This window comes from Hyaena hyaena, unplaced genomic scaffold (assembly GCF_003009895.1).
Source record: "Hyaena hyaena isolate Hyena2069 unplaced genomic scaffold, ASM300989v1 scaffold_427, whole genome shotgun sequence".
Lineage (NCBI taxonomy): Eukaryota > Metazoa > Chordata > Mammalia > Carnivora > Hyaenidae > Hyaena > Hyaena hyaena.
This window is the reverse complement of record NW_024081064.1, coordinates 1244452-1260510: the sequence shown is the minus strand read 5'-3', so window position 1 is coordinate 1260510 and position 16059 is coordinate 1244452. Positions and strand designations below refer to the sequence as shown.

At 60.8% G+C, this 16059-nt stretch overlaps 1 protein-coding gene across 4 annotated transcripts in view; it reads right to left on the bottom strand.

Annotated features, from left to right (window-relative positions):
- Positions 1–13500, bottom strand: part of CCDC85C (coiled-coil domain containing 85C) — a 75753-nt gene extending 62253 nt beyond the window's left edge. For all 4 annotated transcript variants that reach the window (XM_039252940.1, XM_039252941.1, XM_039252942.1 and 1 more), the window contains exon 1: positions 12692–13500. In XM_039252940.1, coding sequence (XP_039108871.1) covers positions 12692–13496 — 805 coding nt within the window. In that variant the 5' untranslated portion in view covers positions 13497–13500. The remainder of the gene's footprint in view (positions 1–12691) is intronic.
- Between the last annotated feature and the right edge of the window lie 2559 nt (positions 13501–16059).

Below are 16059 nucleotides of genomic sequence, written 5' to 3'. Positions count from 1 at the left end.
ACAGACGGAGGCACGGCAAGCCACGGGGCCAACCCCAGAGCCCCAGGTGTGGCACATGTGGCCTCATCTGCCAGGCACTGGCTGCAGGAATGGTCCACAGCTGGACACAGGCAGCTCATTTAAGCCCACAAGTCGAGGTGATGAGGCTGCCTGCTACTGGCCACGGCCACGGCCACGGGAATCAACAGCTCAAAGGGCAGGAGGGGGGCCACGCTCATATTTATTGGGTAACAACTGGGCCAGGGCAGGTATGCAGCCTCTCCAGAAAGCTCCACACACGGAGGGGAGGGGAGAGGAGGGAAGGGAGGCTGGCCTAAGTCCATTCCATGCGGCCACCCTACCCCGCCCCACCCCGCCCTGCCCCGCCCCGCTCCACTGTTTTTAAAAGCCATTTTCTTTGTTTTCTACTCCTGCAGGCCTCTTGACCTCATTTTGAGGATAAGGAGCTGGTGGCTGGGCTCTGCGGGGGAGACTTCTAGAGCCTCCTAGAGCCGTGTGGCCTCTCCAGGCTTGCATGTGAACCCACACGTCAGGCCTCCAGCCCAAGTGGCTTCCAGGGCGGCAGGGTCACCACCCGGAGCCTGGCTTGAGGATTCCACGTAGACAAGAGCAGCTGGTCACACATCCCACGACTGGCCACCTCCAGGGGCTGCCCCCAGCCTCCGAGGAAGGGCGGGGTTTGGGTGGGTGCAGGAGGCAGGAAAGGGCCATCCCTCCCGCAGCAGCCGGAAGGGCCCGTGGTGCGCCTGAAGCATGCGGGGGGGGGACAGGAGGGAGCCCCACCGTCATGCTCAGGCATTAGTGCTTCCTTGTAGAGACCAGGGAAAAGTTGTATGGCCCAGCAAGGAGTTGTCTGGACCAGCCCTGCCCAAGAGAACTCTCTGGAATGATGCAAATATTCCTTTACTGCACTGTCAACAGGTGCGAAGCACTTGCAAGGGGGCTAATGTGACTCAGGAAGTGAAACTCTCCATGGTACTTAATCTTAATTAAATGGAATTGAAGCGGTCACGTGTGGCCAGCGCAGCTCGGGGCTCAAGCCAGGAAACCCGGCAGCAGGGTGGCCGCCAGCGAGGCCGAGGCTACAGGCACGCGGGTGAGGAAGGAAGGGGCCCAAACTCAAAGGACAGGGCCGACAGGATGGAGACTAGTAGGGAAGCCTGGGCTCAGGATCAGCAGCAAGAGATGAGAGAGAGAGAGACGAGGGGGCTCAGCACAGGGCGGGCGGGGGGCAGAGCCAGAAGCTCCAGTCGGAGAAGAGGGAGGTAACCAGCCCGCCCTGTTCTGGAAGACAAGCCCAGAGTGGGCATCAAATGCCACCCACTTGTCAGGACAAGAGGCCACTGGACAAAGCCGGAGCCAGGCCTGCTGGGGGCAAGAACCGCCAGCAGGGAGGGGCAGGGTGGCCTGGGGAGGGCGGGATGACAGAAGGGAGAGGATTTTGTTTACTGCTTTGGACGAGGAAACATGAGCCTGTTTGCAGGGGAAAGAGCACAAGAGGAAGGAGACAATGGTGCAGGGAGGTCCCCCAGGAGGGGCTGGGGGAGGAAGGAGAGCAGAGGCCGCCCTCCAGGCCGGCCAGGGAGACAGGGACAAACTCGCGGCTCCTAATTCCCCTGTCCAGGCATAGAAGTGGGGTGGGCGCATCCCAGAAAAATACGGAAAAGACAGAAAACGGGGGCGCCTGGGTGGCTTAGTTGGTTGAGCGTCCGACTTTCGCTCAGGTCATGATCTCGCGGTTCGTGGGTTCGAGCCCCACGTTGGGCTCTGTGCTGACAGCTCGGAGTCTGGAGCCTGTTTCAGTCTGTGTCTCCCTCTCTCTCTAACCCTCCCCTGCTCACGCTGTCTCTCTCTCTCTGTCTCCTAGAAATAAATAAAAAACATTAAAAAAAAAAAAAAGAAAACGGAGAAAGGGCAGGCCAGGGAGCGTCCCATTGTCCCCGCAGCTACAAGGGACGCCGGGCGGCCGGGAAATGGAGCCTTCTGAGAGCTCTGGCACCGGTGGCGCGGCCGGAACCCGCCACAAAGGGCCACTCCCAGAGCGGGCTCATTAGGCAGAGGAGCCGGTGCCGCGCTCGCTCAGGGACAGGCGGGCACATTCAGGGCCCGAGCACAATCAGGCCCTTGTGGGGGGCGGCGGGCGGGGGCTCGGGGGGACTCTGATTCCAAGACAAGAGCGCGCCTCCTTATTGCCTTACAGCCCGGGAGACGGAAAGGCTGATTTGGGGAGACAAAGAGACGCTTCCCCTGACAGAGGATGGGCTATTTTTGGAAATGGGTCGACGCTTCTCCATAACGGCAATGTCAGTGCCACAGGCCTTGCCTGCATCTGTCTGTCCCCTTGAATGCAGCCTAAAAAGGCCCCCAGCCCGTCTGGGGTGGGCCAGCACCCCACAATGGGGGTGCTGAAGGCCACGCCTGGCTGCCTGATACAGGAGGAGGGGAGGAGCCGGCCAGGTGCGTCCAGGGCTGGAAATGCACATTCAGGTTCAAAGCCAGCTTCCCCCTCCTGCCAGGCGGCCCCCTCCCACCCCACCCCCCCCGGGCATCCACGCAGCAAAGGTCAGCAAGGGGAGACACAAACAGGCCGCTCTCTCCCTTCCTGCTAACGGGAGCTGACACCAGCCTCCCCACGCCATCGCCATCGGGCCAGGCTCTGCGATGCCCCAGCGTGGGGCCGTGGCTGCCTCCGGCCCACATGCTGACAGGCCAGCTTAAGCTTGGAGGCCGCAGCAGGCCGGGTGGCTTTTCTCCCGAGCTTTCCCCTCCTCCACCGGCTGCCCAGCAGAATCCCAGGGAAGCCTGCACAGCCCCCCCACCCCCACCCCATGCCTCTAGAACCTACAGGGCCCATGCCTGGGGGCAGAAGCAGGCACTGACATTGTTTAAAGCTCCCCGAGCGATACCGAATATGAAGCTGCGGGTAGGAATCACTGGTAAAAAGCAAGTGTGTATTTTTTAGTAATTGTTACAGGAGACAGGGAGGGGAAGTATGCGAGCCCCCACCCTCAGCGGGGAGGTTTGTATTTTTTTCTTTCTAAAGTAACTGAAGGCCATTTGGTGCCAAATGGAGCAAATGGGGTGGGGGGGGAGAAAAGGGCAGGTGGCCAAAGTGCGTTTAAAGTAACAAGAAGGTCACCTTGTGCGGTGCCTCCCCCTCCCCAGTCCTCTCCCGGATGTATCCCACGCATCCACTGCGGGGAGAAGGCTGTGGACCAGGCAGACACAGGATTGCCACACAGAGAAACCTCAAGTCCGAGACGGGTGGTCTTGTCCCGAGCAAACCCCACACAAGGGCACTGGGACCCGGCGCAGTCTCCCAGCGCCAAGCACGCTACCCAGGCTCAGCAGAGGAGAGTGGGTGGCGAGGGGAGGGAATTCCATCAGCCCCTCACGAAAACAGGCTGGCCGGGCAGGAGTCGCAGCCTCAGTGCTGGACAGGCGCCCTCCATCGCGCCAGGTGCCCCACGGGGAGACGTGCCCCCAGGCTGAGCACTGGCCACGGCACAGAACCACAAAGATGACCGAAGACAGGCAGGGGGCCATTCCCTTGTGACTCTATTCTAGAAACGGAGTCAGGGGGGCCTCAGAAGGCTGGGGGCTACGGGACCCTCAGCACAGCCTTCCCAAGCTTCCCATCTTACAAGTGAGAAAATGAGGAGGCACCCGGGTGGCTCAGTGGTTAAGCGTCTGACTTCAGCTTAGGTCATGATCTCATGGTTCGTGGGTTCAAGCCCCATGTTGGGATCTGTGCTGACAGCTCAGAGCCTGGAGCCTGCTTCAGATTCTGTGTCTCCCTCTCTCTCTGCCGCTCCCCTTCTCATGTACTGTCTCTCATTGTCTCTCTCTCAATCTCTCTCAAAAATAAATAAACCTTAACAAAATTTTTTTTAAAAAGGAAAAAACAAAGGGGGAAATGGGGGCCTGGAGGGAGGAAGGTGGGGTCGGAAGTGGGCCGAAGCCACTGACTCTATCCGTGTTCTCAGGTGCATGGAGCGGTGCTGGGTGGCATGCTGCGCCCCCAAATCCCCAGATGTGGGGGGCACATCAGCTGACGGGGCCACTGATGACGAGGGTGTGTTTCCCTTTCCTCCTGGCTTCCCCGTCAGCCAGAGGCCTTTGCCATTTGTTATTTCCTGAATTCGAAGATGAACATCTTCCCTTCTCTGTTACGAGGTGGGGTGCTGCTCGGAGCGAATGTGTGCGTCTACTGTAGGGTCCTCCCCTCCCTACAAAAACCGCTGTGAAGTGCGCAGGGCATCCGCGGCTGATGGTATCTCAGGAGGAAATGCTGTGCCTGGGAAAGCCGGAAACCCCTGACAAACTGCCCGGAGTCCTAAGGCACTAGCAGGAGAGCTGGAAGGGAAAGGGACCCACCCCGGGACTCAGCCACGCGGGAGCTGGGGCCCTCGGTCCGTCATCTGTCTATCTCGGAGCCTGTGTGGCCAGGGCCCTGGTGCCCTTGACTCACCCCCTTGGCACAGAGGGGCAGGTTCCAAAACTCTTTTGAGCAGAACTCAACATGCCTGGCGCAGTGCTCAGAGCCTCCTGGCTCCCGCAGGAAGGAAAAGCCCTGCAGGGACCCCCTGGGATCCCAGCTTTGCTGAGGAAAAGGCGGGCGGGGGGGGGGGGCAAGTCACAGGGGGTCATGTGGTGGGGTGAGGGAGACGGTGGGGCGGGAGCTCTGGCCCACAGGACCCTGGAACCTGCCCGGCCACACGTGCCCAGGTGGCCCAATCCCCTGGTGGGATTGGTTTTTTTCATCGTGTCCCTTTCGGTCGCAGAAGGACCCTGGGCTTTCCACCCCTTCAGGGTGCTCACAGCTCAGCAGAGGGGGCGGCTAAGATCGGGAGCTGAGCTGAGCCCCAAAAGTGCAGCAGGTTAGCACAAGCAGAACAGAGCAGGGGAGAGTCCCGGCGTGGCAGCAGGAAGGAGCCCGGGCACATGTGGTTCAGGGGGGTGGAGGGTGACGGGGAGCACGGGGTGGGCGGTGGGGTGTGCTGGGGCGGTGGGATCTGTGAAGCCCCTCCCACTGCACCACCACCGCCCTCCCCGAGTCCCTGGGTTGGGCTTTTCTTCAGGCCTTTTCTGAAGGGCTTTCCCTAAGGGATCCGGAGTGATCTGTTCGTGGTCTGCTCACAAACCTTTCTGTAGCAACATCCCCTCCCTTTCTCCTGCTCCCGCTTAAAGAATACATAGGGTCGTGAGTTTGAGCCCCATGTCGGGTTCTGTGCTGACAGCTCAGAGCCCAGACCCTGCTTTGAATTCTGTATCTCCCTCTCTGCCCCTCCCCAAGTCTCACCCTGTCTCTCTCTCCCAAAAATAAATATTAAAATTTAAAAACTTGGGAGTGGGGGGCACCTGGGTGGCTCACTCAGTTAAGTATCTGACTTCGGCTCAGGTCATGATCTCCCAGTTTGTGAGCTTGAGCCCCCCACTGGGCTCTGTGCTAACAGCTCAGAGCCTGGAGCCTGCTTCGGATTCTGTGCCTCCCTCTGTCTCCCTCTCTCTCTGCCCTCTACCCCCCTCTCTCTCAAAAATAAACATTTTAAAAATTTTTAATAAAAATGGTTTTAAATATTTTAATAAATAAAAAAAATAAAGAAGCCACAGTGTTCCACACCCCTGTTCAAACATCACACACAGGGTGAGCCCAAGAACATTTACAGGCAAATCAATAAAAGTCCTAAGCTTCCTGCCCTGCTTCCTAGAGAGCTGGAGACCATTACAGTGACTCATTCAAGAGCAGGCATCCACCACTGGGCGACCCAGCTCCAAACCTGCCCAAGAACCTTCCACCCACCTGCTCCCGCCAGCCCATGGGGGCAGGGGACAGCGTCAGGGAAATGTGTGACAGCAGCAAGCTCTAGGCGCTTACTAGGAGGGGGGCCATTCCTGACTTTCCACGATCAAGGAACATCCCAACGCTTTAGCAGACCAGCTTTGTTCTGTCACCAAACCTTGGGGGATGGCACCTAGGTACCCTCCTCACCCTGCTCCAGGGGGATGGAACTCCCTACTTCCCAGCTCTGAAGTCCCAGCAGCATCCCTACACGGCCCCTGGGCACCCAGGTTGTAGGCGTGGGCAGAGAGTGATGGTGGGCTGTGACTATTCCGTGAGCGGATACAGAACGAGGCGGCAGACAAGAGAGAGGAAGCCCCCGCCAGCCCAGGACTGCCCGACCCTAGAAGTCACAAGCAGGAAGACAGGGGCTGGGGGCAGGGCTTTGGGTCAGACCCGCCGGGTCTGAGAACCTGCAGGGTCTCTCCCGTGGCCACGATCATCACGGCCACCTTGGAGGCTCCAGGCTTCCTCCCTTGCTGTCCCCGGCCCGGCCATGACAGCCACCGGATTAGTGCTCCTGAATCGCCACGCCCCAAGCCAGCCCACATGAATCACTGTGTGCGTGTCACCCATAACTCAGGGTAACCGCTCAATAAACGTGTGCCCACGTCACCCTTCCTGCTTGAAGGGCAAACTCTCTCAACAACACGGCCCCGCCCTTCCACCTCCCAACTCTTCTCTACTCCCTGTTCTCTGCTCACACAATCACACCCCCAGAGCTGTCTGGGCTCTCGCGCTGCACGAGGTCAGGAATTCCCTTACCCGTCCAGGCTGCTGCCCGCACTCCTCCCCCGCTGGGGAGCCACCCACCCCCAGGGGCAACAGGGTCCTCCCGGACCTCGTGATCCTCTTCTCCATGGCCGCCGAAGGCTGGGTGGCTGCAACTCTGGGGCTCCATCCCCAGGGGCTGGGCACAGCACCCAGTCCCCGGGCTGACAGCGCTCCCTGCCTCACAGCACCAGCACCTTGGCCCCAAGGCTTTTCTTCCCTGAGCTCCACATTCCAGTTTTTTCTGTTCAGAGGAGGAGGCGTCCAGGCCCAGTGTTACCCCAGCTCCTCCCGGGCTCTCGGCACCTGTGGTCAGACCCACCTGTGGACCTCACTCTGCCTTATTCCTGCTGAAATGCTGTCTCCCTTCCGTCCAGCTAGGCAAGGGCTCGTTTGGCTCTGACACGAGGCAGGTGCAAGGCTGCCCTCCAAGCTTGCGGCAGGGGTCCCCCGTCCCCACCCCGAGCAGGCAAACCTGCAGGGGCCCGGGGGACGGCGGAAGGCCACCGAACCTATCCTTGGAGGCCCAGCTCTAGGACCAGGGTGTCACCATCCTCAGGACAGGGGAGGAAACTGAGGCAGGTGAGTGCCACACTGAGCTGGGTGGGTTCAGGGAGGGCCACACTCGCAGAGCAGGCGGCAAGGTGAGGCTTCAGCCAGGGCTCTCGGCCCGGAGCAGGAGCCCCACCCAGCACTGAATGCTCCAGCCAGCCGGGAGGAGGATGACTAGCGTGTGGCCACAGTCACACACCTCACTTTGCCCCCCGCCCCCGCTTCCCGCAACCCAAAGGCTGGTAGCAGCCTCCCACTTTGCAGATGAGAAAACAGAGGCCCCCAAAGGTTCCGGAACTCGCCTAAGGTCCCAGGCTTCCAATTCTCTGTGCTGATGACAGTGACAGTCATGGGGTGGAAAATCCCCAGGGGCGGAAAACACAGATTACGAGCAGCAGAGGATTTGCTCACTCATCATGCTGCGCTGGGGACGATGTTATAAGCGAAGTTGTGTGCCAGGGGCTCGGAGGCGAGGGGTCTGGTGGGGTCACCACGGCAGAGGGAAGCCAGCCTGGGAGAGAAGCGAGGGAACGAAAACACAAGAAGCGAGGAAGGACTCCCCACCAATGGAAGCCCGCGCCGCGCCCACGCCCCCCATTTTAGGGATCTCCACGAGCCACGCCGTCTCCCACGGGAACCCAGGGGAGCAGGAATGAGGCACCAGGTCTAGCTTTCCCAGAAGCAGTGTCACGCCTTTGCTACACAGGTCTGGCCTCTGGGGCTGCCCCCGGCCCTGGGCCCGTCTGCCAGAGACTGAGCTCTGGGAGGCCTTCCACAGCGCGCGGGGACTCCCACGGGAATGCCTCCTACGCCGACAAAGACAGAACGACCCGGCCCAGGGGGCAGCACACACAGAGGGGCAAGCCCAGACTCTGACACAGAAGACCCAGCATGGACCCTAGGTCTCCCAAGCAGTCGCATGGGACCTAGAGCAAGTCACGGGGCCTCTCCAAGCCTCAGTTTCCCCATCTATAATATGGGACCATTTGGGAGCTCTGAGCATAACAGAATCAGGACTGGGAAGCTCTTTCTGGGAACCTGTAAAGGGCTAGGGATGCCCTGGCCCTCCCCCAGGTCACCTGCCTGTGAGCCTCTTAGGGTCAAGGCTTCCTTTTGTGCCTGGCCCTGGGGGCCCAACACCCCAAGGAAGGTCAGGTTGGAGAGGGAGGGGGAAAGGCTTATCTAACCCGCCCCATTGTCTTTGCTGACCTTTGCTCCCAGGCCTGCCTGGGTTTAGGAAAAGCTGATCCTGCCCCTAATGAAAGACCTATTCAGGGCCTTTTTACAAGCTCCGGACCACCCTCACTCCATCCTCCCTTGAAACCAACAAAAAAACACACGCAGGAGAATAAATCCATCTTATTTTGAGAAGCTCAAATTTTTCATCCCAACTTCTAAAAGTAAACACGGCGCATACAAAGGCTGCCAGAGGCCCCGACTTCCCTAGGTTAGCTAACGTGGAAAGGGCCAGGGTGTGCCGGGTGGGCAAGATGCTGACACAGGAACTGGGGGGGGGGGGGGGGGGGGGGGGGGGGGGGGGGGGGGGGGGGGAGGGAAACTGCTGAAAATGCTTTTGTTTGGGGGAGGCTGGGTGGCTCAGCCGGTTAAGCTTCCGACTTCAGCCTAGGTCAAGTTCTGGCCATTCCGTTCCTGAGTTCCAGCCCCTCGTCGGGCTCAGTGCTGACAGCTCAGAGCCCGTAGCCTGGTTCAGATTCTCTGTCTCGTTCTCTCCCTCTGCCCCTCCCCTGCTCCCGCTCTCTCTCTCTCTCTCGAAAATAAATATTAAAAAAAATTTTTTCTTAAGAAAATGCATTTTAAGGCCAACAGACACATGAAACGATGCTCAGCATCCCTCCTCATCAGGGAAATACAAATCAAAACCACACTGAGATACCACCTCACGCCAGTCAGAGTGGCTAAAATGACCAAATCAGAGAACTCTAGATGCTGGCGAGGATGTGGAGAAACGGGCACCCTCCTACACTGTTGGTGGGAATGTAAACTGGTACAGCCCCTCTGGAAAACAGTGTGGAGGTTCCTCAGGAAACTAACAATAGAACTCCCTTATGACCCAGCAATAGCACTGCTAGGAATTTACCCAAGGGATACAGAAATGCTGAGGCATAGGAGCACATGTACCCCAATGTTCATAGCAGCACTCTCCACAATAGCTAAAACATGGAAAGAGCCTAAGTGTCCATCAACAGATGAATGGATCAAGAAGATGTGGTTTATCTATACCATGGAATACTACATGGCAATGAGAAACAATGAAATCTGGCCATGTGTAGCAACATGGATGGACCTTGAGGGTGTTATGCTGAGCGAAATAAGTCAGGCAGAGAAGGACAAATATCATATGTTTGCACGTATAGGAGGATTAGGAGGAACTTGACGGAGGACCAAGGGGGAGAAGAAGGGCGGAAATGGTGGGGGAAAGGGAGAGAGGCAAACCATGAGAGACTCTTGAATGCTGACAAAAACTGAGGACTGATGGATGTGGGGGGGAGGGGGGGATGGGCATGGAGGAGGGCACTTTGGGGATGAGCACTGAGTGTTATGTGGAAACCAATTTGACAATAAACTATTTGTAAAAAAAATAAAAAATAAAAAATAAAAATGATAACATCAAAAAAAATGCATTTTAAAAATCATTCGTTGGGGGAGCAAACCTGACTCTCTTGAGTTTGGGGTTCACCGGCCTCATCTGCCCCCCATGAGTACAGTGAACAGGACTCTAGTCCAGACTGCAGTCAGCACAGCCCAGACCTCGGTCAACGCGACCTCGGGAAAAGGCCTATTTGCATATGCGTTCTCAGCTGCCAGCCCCACCTGCCAAGGACAGCCTGGAATCAGGTGGGCCCGGGCGGCCTTCCTCAGCACCCCCCCACCCCCCACCCCCCACAAGGCTGCAGGTACCCCGCCACTTCAAGGTGACTCCAGGGCCACAGTCCCCCATCTCCTGGACAGGTGTTGTGGGCTCAAACATCCAGGCGAGCTGTCTAAACAGCAGAGTTGTGAAAAGAACACCAAAGTCTGCCTGGCAGATTTGCAAAGGGGTCCCTCTTGTTTTTTCATGAGAAGCCTAGGAAGGAAAACGCAGGACAAGGATCTGAGAGGTACACAGACTTCCCGTGTGCGGATCCTGACCACCCTCGACCTCGGTGGATAAAGGGGACGCTCTGGGTTTGGGCCCGCTTTGCAGGAAAGCAGAGAGGGGCTCAGAGAAGTTAAGGAGACGGTCCCTGAGCCCAGGAGGAGGCAGATTCGAATGAAGACAGTCTGACCCCTCCGGGTAGCAGGGTTATCAACCATCTGCTCCGTGGTCACCGATAAGGAAGTGACACTTCCCAGAATGTCAGACAAGAGCAAAACCAGGGTCAGGAATCAAGAATAGGGAGCCAACAATGTCTGCTAAGAGTCCTGGCAAGAAGGACACTAGGCCGGAGATGCAAGCCAGCCCCCACTCGGCCTGAGCCAGGGAGGAGCCCCTGCTGCCCCTGGAAGACCCCCCTCCCAGCAACCACACCCCCCCACCCACCTCCTCCAGGCAACTACTGCTAAGACACTTCCAATCCCCACTGCTTTCCCAGGCAATGCTCAGAACCTCTCTCAGCCTCCACAGAGAGACGGACACAGAATCCCCAGCGGGCTCCGTCGTGCTGTCAGCGCAGAGCCCAACATGGGGCTCGAACTCCCGAACCGTGAGATCATGTCTTGAGCCAGAATCAAGAGTCGGACGCTTCACTGACTGAGCCACCCAGGCACCCCCAGAAAAGTATTTTTTAAGAGAAGGGCCTTTCCTTGTTTCCAGGCATCCTAGTCACCTGGTTGGGAGAATTTATCTCAAGGCCATGCAAGACTTCAATAGACAAAACTAAACACCAACCTGTCTCAGCACCCACACTTCAGTGCCAAGAGCCACTCTCCCCAAGTGTCATTGGATGTCGCAGCTGAAAGCCAGGAACGTTTCATTTCCCAGCCACGGGGCTGCAGTGATCCCTCCTTGAACTCGGGAGAAACTAAGGCCCAGAAATCTGCCCTCCCCCCCCGCCAAGGCCCCCAAAGCCCGAGGCTGGGAGTCCTGACTCTCTAGACCCAAGAAACCACAACAAGTTACACCACCCACTGGCCTTAAGCAGCAGGCTGGGGTGGGAAGTGGGGGTGGGTACAGAGTTACAAAGGGAAACCCGAGTTGTAGTGGTAGATTGCTAATCAGTAACAAAATATCCCTCTCAACCCAGTCCTGCTCTGAACTCACAAGCACCGAAGGTAAATAAAGGAAAAATTGTGCTGTGATAGCTCTCCCCACCTCCAGGCGGCCAGTGCCCACCCCTACACCCCCCAGAGGCCACTTGGCCACCACCAAACCAGAGAGAGAGCGCCCCTCCTCTGCTCAGGCGTCACTCTGGGGGAAGAACAGGCATTTGAAGCCTAGACACATTTTCTCTGAACTAGGAAAGCCTTTAAAGAGAACCAGAAAGGGCTGTTTAATCTCCACCTTCAGGCAAATAGTTCAGGCAGCAGCGATTGCCACCACAACTGGGAGCCAAGCCACCAAAAATGTGGATGAACAGGGAGATAGGGAGAGCCACCGATCAGAGCATTTCGAACAGAAGCCACAGAAGCGGTTGCTGGTGCTGGGGGCCCGACAGTCACAGGGCCACCGTGGAAGCCAGTAGCTGAGCTTTCCTGAGGCCAAAGGTCCTCCACCCACACCCAGGCCACCTACCACCACTGCACTTCCTGTAAGGCACCCACGGTTTACAAATCCCTTGCGGGGGGGTGGGGGGGCGGGTATCTCCACCTCCGATCCACAAGGCAGGGAAAAGCTCCGTTCTACAGATAAAAAAATGGAGGCAGGCAGAGGAGAAAAAGCCAGGATCCATTCCAAGCACATATCCCTCTGGAAAGCTTTAGAGTCCAGGTTCAAAAAGGTCCCTCCTCCCTGAGTTCAAGACTGAGAACACACCAGAACGGGTCTCAACCCCGGGACCTCTGGCCCAGCTGCCTGCGAGCACTGTCCGTGCTCCCTCTCAGCCAGAAGGCAGCACCGAGAGCCCAGCTGGAATTCCCGCCCGGCACACACGTGCATGCTCCCCCGGTCTGGGGGGTCCCGGCTCCTCCAAATGCGACGGGACATTCACCTGTACCGGACAAGTCTTTTTCTCCCCCCGCCCTCCCAGAAACTTCCCGCTCCTGGACAAGGATTTCCAGGCTGGGACGAGGCGTCCCTAGCCAGCCTTGCAGTGCCAAACACCAATACTGATCATTCCGCGGGACGGAAACTTTTCTGGGGTCCACCGGGGCCCCGGCCCGGCTGCGGGTTCGGAGCTGGGCAGGGCCACGCCTCCATCGCTTGACCAGAAAAACAGTATTACCCGAAGCCCCACTGTGGGTGGGCGCGGGATCCCCGGGCCCAGAGGCTGGACACCAGCCGGAGGAGGGGTCTGGAGTGGCGGCCGCCCCTGGGGGGCAGGGGCCGTGGGCCCGAGACCCGCGCTCCCCGACGCGCGCGGTGCTTACCGTGCAAGCCGTTGGGGATGCTTCGGTGGTGCGGCGGCGCGGAGAGGTCGTCCAGGGACCTGCGCGTGGCCACTGCCTTGCAGTCGGGGGCCTTGTGCGGCCCGGGGGGCAGCAGCGGGGGCGGGGCGTGGTGGTGGTGGTCCGGGCTGCCCCCGCTGCCCGCGCTGGACGTGCTGCTGCCGTCGCCCACGTCGCGGGCCCCCGTGCCCGCCGCGCCGCCCGCCAGCGGCCCGCTCAGGCTGGCCTGGCTGTCGATGGAGCTGCGGGAGCCCGCGCCGCCGCCGCCGCCACCGCCGCCGCCGCCCGCGCCGCCCGCGCCGCCCGCCAGCGCCGCGCGCTCCTCGTCCAGCATCAGCACCAGCTCCTTGAGCTCCAGGTTCTCACGCAGCAGGGCCTCCTGGCGCGCCTCGAGCTCGCGCAGTTTCTGCTGCGAGCGGGCCACCTCGTGCCACACGGCGCCGGCCGCGTGGCGCCCGAAGCGCTGCCACTCGCGCGCCAGCTTGCGCCCCTTCTGCCGGTCGTCGTCGAGGAAGCAGCAGAGCTCGCGGAGCTCCTGGTTGTCGTCCTGCAGCCGCTGGTTCACGTCCTTGAGGCCGCGGATCTCCAGCAGGTGCTGCTGCAGCCGCCGGTTCACGTCGCGCATCAGGCCGCCGTGCTCCAGCATGAGGCCCACCTTCTCGCCCTCCGCGCGCCGCAGCCGCCGCGCCAGCTCCTCCTTGCTCCAGCGCAGCAGCTCCTCGTCCGGCACCTGGCTCAGCTCCTCCGACGCCGCCGCCGCCGCCGCCGCCGCCGGGGGCTTCGCCATGGCGGGGCCGTCACCGCGGCATCGCCCGCGCCCTCGCGCGGCCGGCGCGCCCCGCGCCGGGGCTGCGCGGGGCCGGTCGGCTCACGGGCAGGGGGCGGCCGGGGGCGCGTGCGGGCCGCCCCGCGCCACCCCGCGAGCCCTCACGCAGCGTCCGCCCGGGGCCGCCCGGGAACCGCGGGGCTCGGGGCTCGGCGAGCTGGGGCCGCTGCTGCGTCGGCGGCCGCCGTGCCGGGCGCTCTCCGGGTTCGGGCGAAGCAGGCGGAGGCCCGCCCCCGGCCCAGCTCCCGGAGCCCCGGCCGCCCCGCCCACTCCGGGCGGGGAGGGGGCGGGGCGCCCCCGCCGGCTCCGCCTCCGCGGGGAGCGAGGGGACGGGCAGAGGCGCGCCCGGCCCCCGACGTCCCCCCGCGCCGTGCGCCCGCCCGCCCGGCGCCCTGCCAGAGGCGCATTCGAGCCGCGGTCCCGCCCTCCCGCCCACCCGATTGGGCCGCTCCGGGGGTGTGTGGGAGGGGCGGGGCGCACGCGGGGGAAGCCGAGGAGATGGTACAGTCCAGCCTCCCGGCTTCCACCACCTCCCCCTCCCGGCGGTTCAAGTTTCTGCGCCCGGAGGACGCGGCCTCGGCCAATCCCTGGGCTACAGGGCGCTTTTAAAATGCAGGTACGGCTGCGGGGAGGGGAACGGTGGGAAAGGTAGGGCAGGGCTTTCCTTAAAGGAGACGCGCGGAAATGGACGCCGAGCCCCCTCCCAGGTCCGCGTCCGCCCCCCCACTCCCCCGCCCCAAATAAACAGACACCCGCGAGGCGGAGGACAGCCCCGCTTCTCCCTCCCGGGGGCACCAGAGTCCAGCGTAGTCGGAGACACAACGAACAATGGGACTGTGACTCGGAGGTCGCTCTCCCCGGAGGCAGGGCGGCTCTTTGTCCCCTTCCGAGCCCCCGACTCCTCCGCCCCCGTCCCCACCCCTGGCCGGAGCCAGCAGAGGCTGCGTCTCCACTCCAGCCCGGGGCTGTGACTCCTGCGTCTGCGCCCCAACGGGGCCGGCGCCTCGCCCTGGACCCTCTTCCCTGCCCTGAGGGGGCGAGGGCACCGGGAACCTGCCCCCCAGCCCCCCACCCCGCCGGGAGCCGGGCTCAGAGTACCGCTCCCCCGCCCACCCGACCGCTAGTCCCTGAGCTGCTGGGCAGAGTCGGTGATTCCTGAGGTGGAGACCAGTGGAGAGGACCGAGGAAGATCTCCCAGTGGGGCCTAAACAACCGGGGTCGGGGGTCGCCGGGCCTGCCACAGAACCTGCCCCCCACCGGCAGCCTCGCTCCGCACCCGGCTGTTCCCCCAGCCCAGGAGTCTGCCTCTTTATCCCCGCGTCCCCGGAGCGTGTTTACGGCGCGCCTGCGGCCAGCCGGTCGGAGGGGGGCGTCCCTCCCCCACGACCCGCGACCGGATAAAACCCGCGCACTCGACCGTGAGCCTCCAAGGCCTGCGGCGCGCGCCCGCGCGGCGGCTGATGTCCCCATTTCCAGTTGCTCAACCATTCGTTGGACGACTGCGTATCCCAGCACCTTCTCTACACCGGTCCCGTTACACACACACACACACACACACACACACACACACACACCCCGGCGTGGTTGGGGGGCGGGGCGGGGGGGCTCTGCGGGGCACGACAGCAGAGGTCACTGCCCTCCAGGGGGAGGTTGCACTCTGGGGAGGAGGAGAGAGAAGATAATAAACACGAGATAACCATGAGATTGTAATAAGCACTGTGCAGGGGATTAAGACCGGCTGCTGTCACAGAACGCGGTAATCAGTTACTTTAGATGCCGTGGTCAAGGAGGATCTCTCAGGAGGTGCATCTAAGCTGAAAGGAGAAAAGCCCTAGGGTTGGCCTGTTACTGGCCTGTTCAAGCAAGGCCAGTGGGCACGGGAATGGGCCGAGGAAGGGGTGAGGGATGAGGTCAGAGGGGCCAGATCACACATGATTCTAAGGCAGCTGGGAAATCAGCGGGGGGGGGGGGGGGGGTTAGCACCTAGCAACATGACCTGATTTGCCTTTTAAGAGGCTCACTCTAACCCATATGTGGAGAAGGGATGGGGGAGGTGCTTAGAGAGGTCCAGATTCAGTACCTTATTCCCCATCCAGCCGCCCCTCTCCCCAGGTAGATATTCAGGATGGGGCGGTGAGGAATAAATTTGCGGGTTAAGCCCTAGAGGAGCTCAGGGTTCCCAGAACTCCGGCCTGGTGAGCCATGCTGTTCGCCACGGGCCCAACGCAGCACAGCTGAGTTTGGAGACGGTTTCAGCTCACACCTGAAAGCTGCCAGCCTGTCTTACCCCAGGAAGCCGGATTAATCAGCCCCCTGGAGGCATCCCGAAAAGAAGCCTGTACAGAGAGCGGCTTCTGGGATTTGGGGGGGGAGGGGGCTTAGGACACATGGACTCAGTAGGGAAGTCACTGAGATGAACCCCCTTCCCATTCGTGCGTGGCCCAAGGTAGTTCTTGCAGCCTGCATCTCAGTCCCCTGCTCCTCCAGGACTGGCAGCTTCAGCTGAACTTTTCCAAGACAAAAA